The 19,664-nt window shown below is 36.1% G+C and overlaps 2 protein-coding genes across 2 annotated transcripts; one reads left to right on the top strand and one right to left on the bottom strand.

Moving 5' to 3' along the window:
* Positions 1-370: 370 nt before the first annotated feature.
* On the top strand, positions 371-10,020 carry LOC141296248 (neoverrucotoxin subunit alpha-like). Its single transcript, XM_073827516.1, has 4 exons — positions 371-461; positions 6,513-8,243; positions 9,497-9,585; positions 9,697-10,020. The coding sequence occupies exons 1-4, from the start codon at positions 371-373 to the stop codon at positions 10,018-10,020; spliced, it is 2,235 nt and encodes a 744-aa protein (XP_073683617.1).
* A 2,123-nt stretch (positions 10,021-12,143) lies between these two features.
* On the bottom strand, positions 12,144-15,719 carry LOC141296363 (protein NLRC3-like). Its single transcript, XM_073827609.1, has 3 exons — positions 14,483-15,719; positions 13,923-14,004; positions 12,144-12,713 (listed from the first exon to the last, which is right to left on the bottom strand). Exons 1-2 carry the CDS (start codon positions 15,709-15,711, stop codon positions 13,935-13,937), a joined length of 1,299 nt encoding a protein of 432 aa, XP_073683710.1. The 5' UTR covers positions 15,712-15,719; the 3' UTR covers positions 12,144-12,713; positions 13,923-13,934.
* Positions 15,720-19,664: the final 3,945 nt, after the last annotated feature.

Raw genomic sequence — 19,664 nt, 5'->3', positions numbered from 1 at the left:
AAAAGATTTACTTCTTTTACAATTTTACTGGATTATAAAAAAAAAAAAAAAAAAAAAATTATAATAATTGTTCTGTGTAGTGTAAATATCAATGTAAAGATGCTCCGGTGGCAAGTGGATAGAAGAACACTGACAGGGTTTGTGAAAATAACACTTATTTTAAAGGCATTTTAAATCATTGTGAAAAAAAAAAAAAAAAAAAAAAAAAAACTAGTTACGTATTATAAAAAAAAAATGCATGAAAGTAGATAAAAGTTTGTTTTTCTAACCTGTTGCTTGACTTATATTTCGTTTTTATTTTTACTTCCCTTACAAATTTTAGAATAATAAGGTTGAAAATTCATTTTTTTTTCTTTATTATATTAGAGCAATGGAACCAAAGCCATTTGAAGTTGCAGCCCTAGGAAGACCTCTGTTTCCTGGGATGCTGTATGACTGCCGCAGTGATTCCTTTATTCCAGGTGCTGTCTACTTTTATTTTTTAATAGTTTATCTTTTTTATAATTCAGTGAATGGATTAAAGGTAGATGATGATGGGGCAATAGCCTTGTGGGCAGTGGGCAAGAGCTTTTGCCAATCCTGTTACTCTCTCTCTCTCTGCCCTGCTGTTTCTTTTTTTACCTATACTGTCCAGTCTAATAAAGACTGAAAATATGGTAACTTAGCTAAAACATGTTGAACCACTGTTTATTTAACAAACAAATAATTTTATATCTAACATGCTTGTTTTATTAATTAAAACCTTTCTGGTTGGATGATATGACTCTATTCCTCTATTATGAGGTCTATCTGGTAACACTTTAGAAGACTGTTCCATCATGAATGAATAACTACACAGAAACAAATGAGTAGCACTATAATGACATTCTAGCAACTAGGCTACTTTGAGGAAACACTTTCTAAAAATTATAAAGTAATAGCACTAAATGAGGTAGTTCCCAATTAGACAATAAGTAACTACTTTTTTCCATTCTTCCTGGAGGGCTACTAAGAACTACTATATACTCTATACTATGAACAACAATGCATACCGAGGAATTCCAAAGTGAAGGTCATGGTAACCCCATAATACTGACTTAAGTAATTCAGAAGAAATTACAATTTTTTAGAACAATATTTTTAGGTGAAAAGCATGATAACACTCTAGCAATGACTGAAGTCAATATGTTGAGTTTTGGAGAGTAAGTCTTACTACATTCTTTTATAGTAATTAATTAATACTATTTAGAAAAGTATTGTTAAGCAGTATTGTATAGACTCAAGTCCTCAATCATATTTCATCATTACCCTCATTTCGTTCCAAAGCCGTAAGATTTTAGTTCATCATCGGAAAACAAGTTAGGATGTTTTTATAAAAAAAAAAAAAAAAAAAAAACGAAAAACTTTCTGACCCTGCATAAAGCATGAAGCAGCAGAAAGCAATTGGAATGTTCTCACGGCCAGAAACACATTATGAATATTGTTAACATGACATCAGTGGCTAAGCCGTAATTTTCTAAAGCTTTAAGAATACTTTCTGAGTGAAAAGAAAACAAAAAAAGAAAAAGAAAAACTTTAAACAATTATTCTCTTCCAAGTCACCGTCTGCTGCAATTTACGAGAGTGTTACGATCGTGATCCATATTCAACATACAACACAAAATCTCCTATACATTTTGCTGATATAACTGCTTATTTCTGATGATCGTATAAGTAATATAGGGAGGTAATAGACAAGAAAAGCAGTTTTATATGATCCTGCAGTTTACTATCCATCTAAAATGAACTGTACTGTAAAACTACCCCATAAGTACTAATGTTTTTACATTTAAAAAGTATTATTGTTTGTATGTGCTGCGGTTGCAGCATCCGAGGGACTTTCGTATATATACTGTATCTATGCTTTCGCATGCTCAAAGTCTAGTGTAGTCTCAGCCTCAGACGTCACGCCCACGGAACGTTGGCTAAACGTCTGATGCATATGGTACACTTAACTGGAAACACTTCAGGAATGTCGAAGTCGTCATCTGATTCGTTGAATTTGACCGGATTTCCAGAAGACGCTAGTGTCGCGTTTACATTCGGTCCGCCGGGAAACAAAGCGCAGGCTGATTAACTCAGTGTTTTGCTAAAAGGTGCTTATGCAGACGCCATTGTTGTTATACACATTTGCGACGTTCGCGAACAAATTGCTGACTTACTGCTTGTTCTCCCTCTTCTTCGTTATCTTTCAATGCTGGTTATTTCAATGACTGACTTGTTGCACGCCAGATTGTTGTTGTGGGGGCATTTCGACGCACCGAACGTGACGCTGAACGAAACGAACTGTGATTGGTTGTTTGACATGTCGATCAAACGGTCTTATGGGCGGGCCTTGGCCAACTAAAGCTGCCATGAATACCAGACCTTCAGCCGTCAGTCTGAAGGTCTGGCTACGCGAGACTAAGTCTAGTGTGACCGCAGCTTCATTCTATGTGGTGACGTATATTTAAAGGAACCGTATGTAGGATTGTGGCCAAAACTGGTACTGCAATCACTTTCAAAATACTGTAGAACGGTGGTGTTTCCCCTCCCGCTCCCCCCTGACTCGTAGTGATGGGAAGTTCGGATCATTTTACCGACTCGGATCTTTGAGTCTCGGTCAGCAAAATGAACGAATCTTTTTTCGAGTCATTTCGTTCATTTAACAAAATATAATTAAAAAGCTATGTTTTACTTCCATAACACATGTAATGCTCATACACGTTTATATAACGTTGATCACATTACAAACAAGACAAAACTATAAACTATTAGAAACAAAAGATTTATGCATTTTTTACCTGGGTCTTCATGATTATAGCTCCCTCACTTCTATCTGTCCGGGTTCGAGTCGTTCGTTCATTACGTGACAAACCCATATAAGCTTAACTAAGGCAGTCTGACTCTGAGCCGGAAAGAGAATTGATTAGTTCATCTCTCGAGTCTTTGGGTCCGAGTCGTTCGTTCATCACGTGACAGCCCCATACGCTTAACCTATGCTGCTGGAGCCGGAAACAGAATTGATTAGTTCATCTCTCGAGTCTTCGGGTTTGAGTCCTTCCTTCATAGTTGCGCAATTGCGCATGCGCGACTGAACGAATCACTCCCCGAGACGACTCGTTCTTCTCGAGTCAAGAACGATCGTTCAAGAACGACCCATCACTACTGACTCGAGGTTGCCAGCTAAGCTGCAGGAGTAGGCTGCAACAAGGAGTTTCCAATGGCAAGTGACGAGTCCTACACAGAAATTTGTTTTTCTTCTGTTAATTATGTTTATGCTTCAAAAGAGATGTTTTGCGAAGTAATTATGTATCGCAAAAAATAACAGGTGGCGATTAGCCAAATATTTCGTAAAGATGGACTGTAATACCACATTTCAGTCGGAACATAGGTTGTTTTCATACCCTGCTAGTGGTGCGATATATAGCTTATACAATTGCTTTTTATGAACGCATTTTGCACGGCCGATCGTGGGAAATCCACTGTGTACTGAAGCAAAGTTAACCAAACATAGATGAATCTTACCTGTCCAGGAGAAAAATACCAATAATGGCGTCTAACTTCAAATTCTTCTCCGTTTTCAGCCGTCTCCGTCTTTCAAAGGCATATCCTATAAAAATCCTTTTTGTATATTTTATATACACGTTCATCTCTATACCTCAGTAAACACATCGCGTATATCTCTATACCACAGTAAAAACCACACGTTCATCTCTATGCCACAGTAAATACCACGGTATTGAGCATCTCAGCATCAGGGGCTTCAGTCAGGCTTTGAGTGAGTGAAATTTGGGGACCAGTATTAAAGTTTGAAAACTGGTATAAAAGTCTCATAGAAAAAACCCAATTGGAATTTGCAAAAAATATACTAATAAATAAAACTCAAGCTGAGTCTGACTCCAACCACAACCCTAACATCCATAAAGAAATTGACAAAAATCTAAAGTATAATTATGATGAAAAATGTAAAAATTAATTTAATCTCCAAAACAAACTCCAGTGTTATTCGGCCCTAAACAGAACCACCAAATTGGCAGATTACTTATCAATTAAACACGTCAAAGAAAGGCAGATTCTTACAAAATATCAACTCAGTGACAATGAATTAGAAATAGAAAAAGGAAGACACAAAAAAACATGGATTCCTAGAGAACAGCGAATGTGTAAACATTGTAAGTTCAGTCAAATAGAGGATGAGAAACACTTTCTTCTTGTCTGCCCCAAATACACCACTGCAAGGCAAATCTTCTTTCCACAATTGAAGCATTGAATTGTTCATTTTTGTCTCTAAATGACTCAGAGAAATTACACTTTATACTCGTTGAGGATGATGTGGCAGTCAAACTAGCTGCAAAACATGTATATACTATACACACCATACGAAATGGTTAATTAATTATATTTCATTTCACATATTGTTCATTATATATTTAGAAATGGGCATCCAATGACCCCTTTAAATTTGAACTACAAAGTCTCTTCATCTTATAAAGAATAAAAAAAAAAAAAAAAAAACTTAGGTTCCTGAAATATTATACAGAGTTATTTAAAGAAAAACCATGAATTTAGACCCTTTTCTTTATATGCGTTTGTTGGAATGTCTCATTTTAATGTCATTCACACTCTGGTGATTTTTTTTTCTTCTTTTGTTCAATTTCTTATTAATGTGTACACGTGTATAGTAATGTGTATGCATTAATACTAATACTTAACTTGCCATGTTTCGATCTGAGGTCAGTATAGTATTGTCAAAGACAGTTTGTGTCGGGTTTTTTTTTATTTATTAAAAGCTGCTAATATGAGTTAACTTTAAATTGAGTAATGTTGTATTCGTATGGGTCTGTATTGGCTAATATATCAATCTATATAATCTAAATGAGGAAAATAATCCCTATGATGGTGTTTACGGAAGACAATGAGGAACATATGCATATGTCCTCGGACTAGAAATTATGCTTTTCCATGGCAACACTACAAACGCCGGAACAGAGCCTATTTTGGTCAGGTGGTACAGCGGTCTTGTGGTACAAGTAGTAGCTCTCAGAACACTCCCAGTTCACAAGTTGTAATTACAAGTTCTACGAGGATGTGAAAGTTTTTACAAGTTGGAATCTCGCAATTACAGGAATTCCGCTATGGCGTAAACGCACCTATAACATGCATTTCTGCCTAGACTATCTGTACTTACAAAGAATTACAAACAAGTCTGGGGAAACGTCATTAAGTGCATGTGTAGACAGGTCATGCAGGCATCCCAGATCGTGTTCCGTCGCTGACGTCTCTCTTAACTGTCAAATAACGCTGCAACCTTAATTGATGCTCCATCTTGCAGCTTAATTTAAAAAAGAAGACTAAGTTGTCATATGCATTTACTTGACAAAAGCAAGGCTGGTTATAAAACTGTAGGCTATAGTAATTAATGGTTATGTGTTTTGCGCAGAACGATTGGTGTTTGACCTCATAGTACCGAGTTGAACAAGTAGTTTGAGTTGAACTCCAGATGATTCGAGACATGACTTGGGAAAGCCAGAACATGGGAAAAAAACTTGGTTGAATAAAAACAAACGGTCTAACTCCAAAATTCAGTACTGCAGTTCCTTGTAACATATTTCAATTTTCTAACATCTATAATTTGTTTAGAAACAATTCTCTGAATTGCCTTTACACAGACTTTAACACATTGAGGAATTTAACAAAAAGTTAAAACATACATCATACCTTGGAGCTGTTCGCCATGTGCAGTGTTGGGAAAGTTCATTTTCTACATGAACTAGTTCAAAGTTCAGTTCACACATTTTAAAATGAACTAGTTCAGTTCATAGTTCATAATTCAAATTTTTTGAACTAAGTTCGCAGGTTCCAAAATGAACTAGTTCATAGTTCTTTTATTTTTATGCGGAGTTGCTTCTTGAGACCCGACGGGCACAGTTTACACAAAAAGGTAAGATTTTTCCCACCTGGATCATCACTGACCTTTTCAAAAAATTATTTTAAGTGGACATATGAAGTTTCATTCATCATTGAGACAGAAGTAGTGCCGCTGCCTTCATCGGATTTTGCCTCTATTCATTTTTCGCAATTTGATGACGCATGCGCGGTGCGACTCTGTGGTGGCTGGTGTTGCCAGATCTGTCTTTTCCCCTATATAATAAGGCCCGTTGTAGATTGTGTTGTAGCGGTTGTAGCCTAGATATTGTGCAGTCAGTGGTTATAGCCGGGATTTTGCCTGGTTCCATAGAAATCTGGCACTCTCTAGAACAAAATTGAACTACGAGAGAACGACGTTCATAAACGCCAGAATGAGCGCGTTCACGTTCACGTTCATCAGGCAGATGTACAGCACGTTCAGTTCACGTTCACCCAGAATATGAACGAGTTCATGAACGATCGTTCAATGAACTCGTTCAGGCACAACACTGGCCATGTGTATCTTGGTCAGTTGCCATACTGCATATAGTTTTGATGTTACATTATTTCCTACACAACTGATAAAGTACCACTTCTTATTTCAGGTGTTACTTTGTGGGATAAGAAATCATTGAGTGAAGATTTGGACAGTCATCCACAGCTTCAGACAGATTTAAAGTTCAGTAGCTCGGATTCTCTCTCTAGTAAGTCTAGTCTCCTGGATGTAAGTGCCTCCGTGAAGGCCAGCTTCATGGGGGGGCTGGTGGAGGTAGGAGGATCTGCCAAATACCTGTGCGACACCAAATCCTCAAACCATCAGTCCAGAGTTACTATGTATTATAATGAAACCTCCAGATTCGACCAGCTCACTATGACACAGCTGGGCAAGATCACTTACCTTCAGGTGTTTGACCAGAAAACTGCAACTCATGTGGTCACTGCTGTTCTGTACGGAGCTCAGGCCTTCATGGTGTTTGACCAGATGTCTTCACAAGATGAAAAAAAGCAGGAGATCGAGGGACAACTGAAAGTCATGGTCAAGAAGCTTCCTGGATTTTCTATTGAGGGAGAAGGATCTGTAAAGATGACAGAAGATGAAAAGAGAATCACTGAGAATATCACCTGCACATTTCATGGTGACTTCCATCTTGAGCAGAGCCCTACCACATACATGGAGGCCTTGAATGTGTACAAGCGGCTCCCAACTCTGCTGAAGGAGAATCCACAGAATGCAGTTCCAGTAAAAGTCTGGCTATACCCTCTTCATTTACTGGACACAAAAGCTGCTCGGTTAGAGAGAGAAATCAGCACAAATTTGATTTCCAACACTGAAGATGTAATGGAGGAGCTGGAAGAGGTAGAGAGGAGATACAACGACCTGTCCAGAATAACAATTGTAAATGCTTTTGGTGACATTGAAGAGAGGCTGCACTCATTTCAAGAGTCATTTAGCATCTACAAGACAGTGCTCCAGAAAGCAGTGGCCAGGGTTTTGCCTGCTATTCGAGGAGGAGGGGAGAAGGAGCAATCACTGGAAGACATCTTGAAGATCCACTACAGCTCCCCTTTTAATGCTGACAAGCTTAACCAGTGGTTACATGATGCAAAATCTGAACTTCACATCTTGGATTCTCACACCAAGACACTGGAGCAGATCAGAATCGAAGATTTAGATGGTTTGAACGCCATCCTCCTTGATCCTGATATTGATGTTGTGGTGTGCTTGACCTTTACGTCTCTGAAATATGAAGATCCATATCTTCCATCCCTGAAAAAGTTCCTGTCATCTGACACGTTTAAAAAGCTAGATGGAAAGAAATCGGGGCCTTCTGTGGCATCTGACAGAAAATGGTTCAATAATCCAGACGTCATAAAAAAGATGAGACAAAACTTATCTCACTTCAGAGGTTTTTCAGAGGCCAATAAAGATGAAAAGAGAATCAACTTCATTATTTCCGCTGTCTCTGATCCATCCAATCCAGGGTCCTCTATTTATTTGTACGAAAGCGGGAATCTAACAGATGCACAGTTTGAGCCTGTGTCCAAACCACCTCCACCGAAAGTGAAGAATGTCCAGGACCAAGCTGTGTGCCTGAAACTGCAGAAGTCTCCAAGTGGCGTAACAGTGCAGTACAGAGTAGAGTACAAGGAGGTAACAGAAGATTCTGGAGCTGAGGAGGGGAACGAGTGGTCCGTCATAAACACAGATCGTGACGACTTCACTCTGACCGAATTGGATTCTGGAAAGCAGTACATGATCCGCTACAGAATAGTGGGTAAAGTGGGAGTGAGTGAACCCAGTGATACTGTCAGCACCGGACCATCTTCAGGTAAGTGTCATCTGCACATTTTCATAAATAATCTTTTTTCATTTGCTAGATTCACACAGTCAATGTTTAACAACTTTATTTAATTAACAGGAGTGACTCTCAAACTCAGCTTATACAGCATTGCAGCTGCTATTATATGAATGTGTACAGAGAGTGAAGTTTTATGAAAAAAATATATTATCCAGGAATGCAAACTGCTCACCTTTCACAAAATTCGTCACACAATTCCTAATGTAAATCTTAAGTGCAGATGTGACACACAAAAACAAGGAAATTTTAATGTTGCCTGAATTTATGTATAGTTCAACTTTAGTGATATCGAGCTGTCCCTCTATGGAAAAGAGATGGAATAGAAAAGATCTGTTGGCTATGTACAGCCGGAAAGAAATGTGCCAGTTTGCTTGTTAATGTTAATGAAAAGCTCAGGTATGCCTCGAAACCCAACCACACTACATCCTTAATGCAAATTTAGATGCATTTAAATGTAAATGTGTTCAGCATTCGGCAAAAAAAAAAAAAAAAAGTGCCAGAGTCCTTTCTAGCTGTACAATGTAAATCTACAATGAAAAAAATGAAACTTCACCATGCGAACATTTAAAGCCATTTGGATCAGATATGAGGCTGCCTCACATATTTTTATGTTACCTTGCATAAATCTCACTACAGACCAAGACAATATCAGTCCACTTCAGCTATGTATAGATAAGTCTACACTTTGGAGTAGTGTACAGTATCTAACAAATACTTAGTTTTGTTTAATGTTTGTTCTGAGAATAGACATGACTTTCTTTTCCTCCCTAGAATTCCTTCCAAACTGTATTATTCTAAGATAACATTTGGAAGCAATAAATACTACATTAAAATAATTCTAAGATAATGTTCTATGCATGTCTAATCAACATTACAGCGTCACCCACAGGTTTTTTGCATGTTATAATAAATGTAATATAAAGCCTACAAATTGTGAATCATAAACTAGCAGAATCTTAAAACTCTTTGAGTTACAGAACCCTTACATGAAAACATGCAACACAGTGAGATGTGTGTGTGCGGTGTGGCTCTTCTGATGTTAGACTTGACAGATAACTATTGCTGTCAAGTGCAGTTGTGTTCAAACAGCGCTGGTTGTGAGTCAGTTCAGTTTTTAGTTAAGAGAAGTGTGTGTAAATTTGATCTTATTTAGAACTCTATAACAGGACTGACCACCATATTCTGCTGTTGTGTAAATGTAGCAATTTTTTTTTCCATCTCTGCACAAGATGTGGTTGTGGGTGGGAAAGGAGGTGTTGAATTCTCCTTTAAGTCCTTTTCCAGCAGCATTCAGAAGATCAGCATTACTTACAGTGAGGTGTGTGAGGACTGTTTTCACTTTATCTTCTTTCATTCATACTACAGTATTTGCATCACAGTGTTTTCATTTAGTTACATGATTCACATGAAATACGTTTGTTCTTTTTAGATGACACTGAACACAATGCAGGTGACTTTCAACACTGGCCACATGGTGAATGTTGGTAATGTAAAAGGATCAACACAACAAACATTGCAACTTGAAGAAAATGATAATATTGTTGCTGCAACATTGTGGCCAAATTTGAATCTTAACAGATGTGGGGGTTTGGAATTCGTGATTGCCAAAAACAATGGTGAAAGAAAGTCGTTATCTGTTAAGTGTGAAAAACTTGGTCAGCCTGTGAGAGTAGACGTGAAGTCTGGAAAGTGTTATGGCATTAAGGGGAGAAGTGGAGATCAAATTGATGCTCTGGGTTTCTGCTTCATTTAGCGTCCAGTTTTACGCATCTGTTGTTGACAGTATCCAAATATCTGAACATCAGAAAAAATAAAAAATAATAACAGCAATCATTTACTAATTTTTCATGTATAAGCTAACTATACATTTTCAGATTTTGAGTAAATATGAATTATCAAATTTGAATCAGTAGTATTTTAATATTTTCAAATGTCAATCAGACAATTGTTTTGTAGTTAAATGGAAGCATGATAAACAATTAAATGACAACTTAATAGTATCAAATCTATCAATCCAGGGGTTGGCAACCTTTTTGACATTTTTAATTTTTTCACATACTGTTTTTATACAATACATTAGCATTTTAAAAAGTTCAGATAAATACGTATATATGTGATTACCATGCAAAAAATTTTTGAAGCATTTTTGCCATAAATTGTTTTTGAAACTTTTCAAAAGTTTCTTTATTTTAATGTTCAAATGACAAAAGACAACTGGGAGCTAGAAATCTTGCTGATTAAGAGGGGATCAAATACTTATTTTACTAATCAAAATGCAAATCAATTTAGAACTTTTTTGAAATGTGTTTTTCTGGATATATGTTGTTGTTATTCTGTCTCTTACTGTTCAATAAAATTATAGACTGATTATTTCTTTGTCAGTGAGAAAACATACGAAATCAGCAAGGGATCCATTTTTTTGTCCCTCACTGTACATATTACACCGCAGAGCTGTCTAACTGAACCCACATCCAGTTTATGTGAAAGTTCAAATTAAGAGAAAAGAGATGTATACAATAAATATGTGGTATTAAAACAGCACAGAACAAGCACTAAAATAACATATTTACTCAAATGTTAGCAATAGACCATACATAACAAAAGAGAAACAACCATTCATGAATTGTTTACTTGAACAAGTGATTAATTTATATGTTCATCTCATGCATTTGACAGTACATCAGCACATTCTTGGAGTCACGTGATGGCATGACAACAAAAATATTAATCTTTATATAATTATAATATTCATTAAACATAATACATTAAATACATCTATATTTTTTTTAATGTAGCCATCTGATAACAAAGCCTTTTTAATCTGATAGTGTGCCATGGTCATCCTAAAGTTTCCTTGGATGGACTATAACCAATGGTGGGCGGTCAGGGTCGGCAAAGCTCAAGTTTTCTTTGAAGGACTTGATTATATGTGACCCTGGACCACAAAACCAGTCATAAGGTTAAATTTTACAAAACTGAGATGTATACATCATATAAAAGCTCAATAAATAAGCTTTCTATTGATGTATGGTTTGTTAGGATAGGACAATATTTGGCCGAGATACATCTATTTGAAAATCTGGAATCTAAGGGTGCAAAAAAATCTAAATACTGAGAAAATCACCTTTAAAGTTCTTCAAATTAAGTCCTTAACAATGCATATTACTAATCAAAAATTACATTTTGATATATTTATAGTAGGAATTTTACAAAAAAATCTTCATGGAACATGATCTTAATTTCCTAATGATTTTTGGCATAAAAGAAAAATCAATAATTTTGACCCATACGTATTTTTGGCTATTGCTACAAATATAACCCAGCGACTTAAGACTGGTTTTGTGCTCCAGGGTCACATATTTCTTGAAGTAAAATCAGTAAAGTAAAATCACTCTCAATTAATGATCACTGCAAAACACTTTTACCTGAATCCAACATGTATAGCACCAACTCAAACAGAACACACAGACTCTTTAACTAAAATAAAACAGCAAAACGAAGTTTAAAAAAAGGAAAAGGTGATTTGATGAAAAAATAAATGTCTCATAAAGGAACTAAGAAGCCTTGCTATCAGAATGCAAAAGGACTGATGGCGTCATAGATCAAAACTTTTTAAACTATATATAAAAAACCCAAATCAATGTTAGCACTCCACAATGCCACGAATTGGGATTCTTACTTAATTAGTAATAATTTATTAACTTATGTACTACAGATTTTAAAAAATAATTAAAAATGATCAAAACACATTAAGTACATTTACAAAAAAAACCAACAACATAATAGCAGTCTTACATAAAAAAACCCCAAGTGCTCTATACTCTAAATATAAAAAAAACAAAAAAAAAAAAACATTCAAATCAATTTGGCATTATGCTTTACTGTACTCCTTCAAACTGGCATAGTACAAACTATATTATACTCTTCCTGTACACAAACAGCAAATATATGGTGAAAATCGGATATCAGACTGATTTTCGTCCAGAAGGCTGGAAGTCTGAGTTCAACCCTATTGAACATTTACATAAATGATTTTGCAGCAGCACTACAATGCTTTAGTAGTCCTGGCCTCACTCTACATGACTTAATGGTCAAAGGTCTGCTGCATGCAGAGAATTTAATCCTGCTGTTCTGAACAACAGCCATCTCCAGCATATGATGCAGTCAAATAAAACATTGTAATCAAAATAAATGCATATGCAAAAACAGAACAGAAACGGTAACTCTCTTATTGAATACTAAAAAGGAACTTTACATAACTTCCTAACAGAAACATCTAATCTGATTTAAGTCAACTTATGATTCGAAATACACAAAGAATATTCCAAATAAGTGTGAGTGTGTTTGTCAGAGATGCTAGAAGGACAGAGCTGTGTGTGTTTTTTGTGTATTTCTCACGTTCAGTGGTCCTGTTAAATGATCCTGATCTATTCTCCATGATCCACACTATAAAAACAAAAAAGATGTCACACTCAGCATACATAATAATGAGTTTATATCAAATAAAAATGGAATAGATTAAGAGAAGACTAAGATAAATCTCTAGTAATCTCTCATTTGTCTAAACTAAGGATCTTCTTTATATTCCAAACATGAAACCCCAAAATCTGAGTTTAAAAGAAATGTAAAAAAAAAAAAAAAAAAAAAGTACCCACAGATTTAACTTTACATTCATGAATCATTGTGTCTATAGACTTGCAAGCATTTTAATCAATAAGGTTGCGTGGTTGTTTTGCACACAGTATTAAACATTCCTGAAACTTCTGCCGTCACAACTCCAATGTGAATATAAAAAAAGATAAACTAATCAATTACACTTGCTGAAAGCAAACTTTGTGGTCAAAATTAGCCTAAAATGCTAAATAATAAGTCTGATTAGCAATAGCAAAGATCCATTTCCAAGAGCATAAACCTAAAATAACTTTTGTAAAAAACATTTCAAAAGTTGTAATTGCTCAGTTTGTGAAAACGTTAAGTAGAGTCAGATGTTAAAAATGTTAAATACAGTTTAATTTGTGAAATGTTCTCATAATTATTGTTTTATAAAGTCATAATTTATTATAATCCTATTTTTACCTTTTACTATGTGCAAAAGTTACTATTTACGTTTCATAGGGTGATTTTTGGTGAATTATAGGGCTATGAATATACTAGGGTCAGTTTGATCCTCAAACATAATTGTAATTATTATGATATTAATATATGAAACCCACAACAATTCAAAAACACACACAAATGTCCTATTGTCACAAATGTCCTATTTTTTTAACTTGTAGATAGTCACAAGTGAGATTTTGATTATATTGTTGACCACCGAACTAGGAAATGTCCCCAGTTTTCATTTGAGAAATCTGGTCACCGACAATGTATAATGGATCTATTTTTGCTTATGTCTCTGATTATGATAATAATTTACTTTCTAGAGCAGCAACAAGCTTTCAAATTATGTTTTGTGAATAGAGATTTGAGTCTTTGAGTTTCTCAGATGCTGCTGTTGAGCTGAATCGACAGAGTTCAAGAGTTCTTATTTCCATGTGCAGTATTTATGTGTATATACATATGTGCTACATGCAGAGATCTATATGAGTTTTCAAAGACTTTATAGCATGCACGAGCAAACACAAATGACAGGATGATTGATAGTGTTGAACATACTTTGAGTTTGTCTCACTCAGGTGTGAAGCCCGGGTCGGGATCCAGAAAACAACAGCCTTCCTCTTTCATGCAGCCAGATGAGCTACAAACACACACAAACATTCAGCATCACATCCTCTGGGACTGAATCATCTCAAACCAATTCACACACAGGAGTGTACAGATTTATGCAACTCTGCTTTAAATCAAGTCACTTTTTGCAAAGGTTCATTCATTAAAGGTCTAGTTAAGCTGGAGTAACTCAGTTTTGAAGGAACTGAACTTAGTAACGGTTTCTTTTCTGTATCTTCCCTTCTCACAACTTTGACACTTCAGTCAGTGAATAAATCATTTTCATTTTAAGTACAAACCCAAATGGTTTTGACATACTGGGGTCTGTGATTAAGACAAAAACCCAGCAGAGCAGAGACCATCTTTAATTTCATAAGTGAACCTTTATCTGTTTATCTTACCTCAGTATGTTGAGTTGACACGGTGAAATCCTCAGTCCAGAAACAGTGTCATAATTTGATAGAATTACACATTCAGTTTTATTTCCAATCACATAAATGAATACTTACTAAGCTTTTATGCAGTTGACCACAGCTAATATCTGTCTCCTGATACTCTCATCTGATGTGTCGTATTTCTTCAGATCAAATTCATCCAGCTCCTTTTCTGATATCTGAAGCATATAGGCGATTGTTAAGCAGTGAGCAAGAGATAGTTTATTCTCTGATTTCACAAACTCTTGAATCTCTAGAGTCTGATCCTCCATTTCCAGCAGACAGAGGAACAGACTGATGCATCTGTTAGCAGAGAGATGTTCATCAGCCTTGATTTTGTCTTTGATGTAATGTCTGATTCTCTGGATTGTCTCTGAGGTGTTCACTGTGTGTGTCAGTAGATCCTTAAAGAGCCTCTGATTGGACTCCAGTGAGATGCCCAGCAGGAACCGCAGGAAAAGATCCAGGTGTCCATTTACACTATCTAAGGATTTATTCACTGTTGATTCTAGTAGCATATACAAACATTTTGTTTGACTATACAACTGATATCTTCTATTCAATAATGGTTTTAGTGACTCCTCATTCTTGACTACATGGGAGTAAAACACAAAGAAAGCAGCTAGAAACTCCTGAAAGCTCAGGTGAATGAAGCAGTAGACTTTCCTCTGATGAATCACAGATTCCTGCTTAAAGATCTCAGTGCAAATCCCAGAATACACTGACGCATCAGTCACATCTATGCCGCTCTCAATCAGGTCCTCCTCATAGAACAACACATTGCCCTTCATCAGCTGATTGAAAGCCAGTTTAGCAAGTTTCACAATCACATCTCTGTTGGACTGGAGTTTCTCTGGAGCTCTCTCATCATACTTCTGATTCCTCATGTTGATCTGAGTCAGCAGGAAGTGGATGTACATTTCAGTCAGAGTTTGAGGGATTTCTGCACTGTCATCTTGTTTCAGGAGGTTTTGAAGCACAGTGGCTGAGATCCAACAGAAGACGGGTATGTGACACATGATGTGGAGGCTTCTTGATCTTCTAATGTGTGAGATGATTCTGTCAGCTTGATGCTCATCACTGATTTTCTTCTTCAAATATTCCTCCTTCTGATGGTCATTGAATCCCTGGATTGCTGTCACACGGTTGATGTATTTTGAGGGGATCTGAATGGCTGCTGCTGGTCTGGAGGTGATCCAGATGAGAGAAGAGGGAAGCAGATCTCCTCTGATGAGGTTTGACATCAACACACTCACTGATGAAGACTTATTCACATCACAAACTTTCTCATCATCTGAAAACATCAGTGTAATTCTGCTTTCATCCAGACCATCAAAGATGAACACAACGTTACACTCCTCATAAATCTTTGAGTTTAGATCATGAAGTTTAGGATGAAAGTCCAGCAGAAGTCTGTGAAGACTGTACTGGTGATCTTTAATCAAGTTCAGCTCTCGAAACGGAAGCACAAACATGTAATCTACATCCTGATTGGCTTTTCCCTCGGCCCAGTCTAGAATGAACTTCTGCACAGAGACGGTTTTTCCAATTCCAGCGATGCCTTTAGTAAGAACAGTCTTGATGTTGTCTTTCTCCTCATATCCTGGTTGATGCAAGGGTTTAAAGATGTCATTGCAGTAGATTGGAGTGTCTTGTGTTCTGGGTCTTTTCTCCATCTGTATAACCTCATGTTCTTCATTCACTCCTTCACTCTCTCCCTCTATGATGTAGAGCTGTGTGTAGATCCTGTTTAGGAGGGTTTGATTCTCCTGTTGTGTGATTCCCTCAAATAATCTCTCATACTTGTTCTTCATGCTGGTTTTGTGTTGGTCTTTGACTCTCTGCCTGATGAGAGTCTGACAGTCAGGGTCGGTGATTACTGATCTGTCACTCTTCATAGACACACAGCTGGGTTCTGGAGATGCTGCATTATGTGTGTTAACTTTCTTCAACCGCCTCCTGTGTTAAATGATTTTACAGAGATTTATCAGGTGTAAGTGCCACACAAATAGTTACAGAAAGTTGCAGTAAAATTATAAACCATATTTTGTTTAAAAGATATTTATAAAACAATCTAACACAAACTTTGTCACACTAAGTATTTTGAGAAAGGTCTTGTTAAATTTCACTATGGCAATTAAATCACATTTATACTCACTCAAAGTCGGAGATCACTGCTCCATCACTGAGATTAGGTCGTTCCTTTATGGATCTGTCACTCTTCATAGACACACAGCTGGGTTCTGGAGATGCTGCTTTATGTGTGTTAACAGCATCCAACATCCTCCTGTTTTAAATGATTTTACAGAGATTTAACAGGTAAAAGTGCCACACAAATAGTTATAGAAAGTTGCAGTAAAATTATAAACCACATTTTGTTTAAAAGATATGTATAAAACAATCTAACACAAACTTTGTCACACTAAGTATTTTGAGAAAGGTCTTGTTAAATTTCACTATGGCAATTAAATCACATTTATACTCACTCAGAGTCAAAGATCACTGCTCCATCACTGAGATCAGGTGGTTTCTCTATGGATATGTCACTCTTCATAGACACACAGCTGGGTTCTGGAGATGCTGCTTTATGTGTGTTAACTTTCTTCAACCGCCTCCTGTGTTAAATGATATTACAGAGATTTAACAGGTCTGTCACACAAATAGTTATAGAATGTGGCAATCTTGCACAACCTATGGCTCACTGAGTATCTTGAGAAAACTCTTAAGTTTCACTATGGCAATTAAATCACATTTATACTCACTCAGAGTCAAAGATCACTGCTCCATCACTGAGATCAGGTGGTTTCTCTATGGATATGTCACTCTTCATAGACACACAGCTGGGTTCTGGAGATGCTGCTTTATGTGTGTTAACAACATCCAACATCCTCCTGTATTAAATGATTTTACAGAGATTTAACAGGTCTGTCACACAAATAGTTATAGTATGTGGCAATCTTGCACAACCTATGGCTCACTGAGTATCTTGAGAAAACTCTTAAATTTCACTATGGCAATTAAATCACATTTATACTCACTCAGAGTCAAAGATCACTGCTCCATCACTGAGATCAGTTTGGCTCATCATGAATGTGATCAACTTTATACAAACACAGTGGCAGATTCTAGAAAAGCTAATTTTATGTGTGTGAACATCATCCTTTGTTTCTTCTCCTCACTGAGACTTTAGAAATAGACAACAAAAGCAACTGTTATTTTAGACATAATAATAATGAGAGAGAATAGAAAATTCTTGGATGCGCTTTTACAACTGTCTTTATGAATTCTTACAAAATAACACTAAGGGCAGTTGGGGCAAACCAGTTTTATTCTTTTCCAAACAGGCCTATGTCTAATACTAAGGGTAAATTAGCAGCAAATTTCCATTTTTGGGTGAACTATCTCTTTAAGATTACTATGTCTTTAATTCCAAGTTAATTTCATAAAATGAAGTCATTCGTCATAAACTGGCTCAAACGGTTTCTATTGTCACAATATAAACAGGAACAGAAAAAACAGTGGTGTATTTAGTGATACAGAACAGGTAAGTACAAATGAAGTGTTTGTGCTGTGGGTCACATATATTTTAAACATATAAAAGATTTATTCTTAGAATAGCTATTCGTGTCAATTATATTATGCTTCATTCTAGAATATACAAGTATACACCTGCATTAAACAATCATTCCACATTTTTCTTCCCCACATCAATAAAAATCCCTTTCAACAAAAGTAACCCACTGACTGATGTAAAAATACCATAGGATAGTAGAGCATGATTTATTTAAAACAAATCTGTATTCTTATGGAGTTTGAAAAATGCACAAACTCACACAAATACTAATCATAATGTTTTAGCTGATCCTGACCTGATGATGTCTGGCCACTGCATCTTTGGCCTTTTGGCCATTTAGTTGGATCTGACAGTGAGCATGGGCAATGAAACGTCACTTCGTTGCTAAGGGTTACATTTACATGTAATCAGTTAGTAGATGCTTTTATTCAATGTGACTTATTAGTGTAAGACAATCAGTCCTCTGCTGACAAACCATTGAAGTAACTGGAGAAGGCGTCCACATAATCCATATTTCTGTATTGTTAATCTTGATTTAAGCACTGACACTTCACTATTACAGAACTGTCACTTTCTGCCACCAGTTTGGCTGTGTGCACAAAACCCGTCATCGCGGTTCACAAAAACAGGATAGGATTTAGACATGCTATCAAATAGCCTATTAAATGATCGCAGCATTAAACTGTTCTGTTCTAACACCGATTTACATTATTCAAGAACATTGTTTCTCTCTGGATGTCTTTCATGTAATTCATTGCACAAAATAGAGGTGATTGAAATAGCTTCTCTTTTTCACTTTCACAAGTCACATGACCAGTTACAGAAATTAACCTTGAACATTTGTTAAAGGAATAGAGAGACAGAGGCAGCAGGAGATCGTATAGCACAAGTAAAATGCCAATTACTATTATTATTGACTTTTATTCTCATTTAAAACACTAGATAGCACAAAAATTCACCTCAGCACTTTTCTTTGCATTTGCATTTGAATATACATTTGGAAATGTGGTTGACCTTTAATACAATTTGATCCAATATTTTTATTTAATATTTTAACTTTTCTGACCACCTTGGAGATAAGCACCATATTTATAAGAAGACCATCATAGTAAAGTGAACAAATCACTTTCAAAATCGTAAAAATCAATGTTCAGTAAAAGCATATTAATACTGAATTTACCCACTGTGGGAATTGAGAAAAGCACTTTGTTTCTTAAGGTGTGCTTTCAGGCCTGTTGTACCCAATAAAGCAATAATTACACATGCAGATTCAGATTGATTTTACCAATGCATGAGAATTAATGTGTTGGTTGAAACCTACCTCTATTTCAACCATAAAAAACGCAAAACAAAATTCTTTCAGTTTATAAATCCATTCTGTCTCTTGATCCCAGCATTAAACCGATTCACATTATTCACAAACAGCTTTTCTATCCTGGTGTTGTCTGTGTTCTTCCTTTCACAAAATGGAGTCTGTTGAAATGGTTTTACTTTTGTCATAAACTGGTTTGAGCAGTTTTAAATTTTTACCTGTATGACCGGAAAAGAATCCAAAGAATGTTGGTTGTGTGTAAAATACCTGCTCAGGCGAACAGGTTTTCTTCATAACTTGATATGTCAACATCTAATCCAAATGCAAACACACGTAAAGACAAAAAGACAAATCATAGTTTAAGATTACAT

Source organism: Garra rufa, chromosome 21, assembly GCF_049309525.1.
Source record: "Garra rufa chromosome 21, GarRuf1.0, whole genome shotgun sequence".
Classification (NCBI taxonomy): Eukaryota; Metazoa; Chordata; class Actinopteri; order Cypriniformes; family Cyprinidae; genus Garra; species Garra rufa.
Note: the sequence above shows the minus strand (reverse complement) of the source record. Positions and strands in the feature narration are given on the sequence as shown.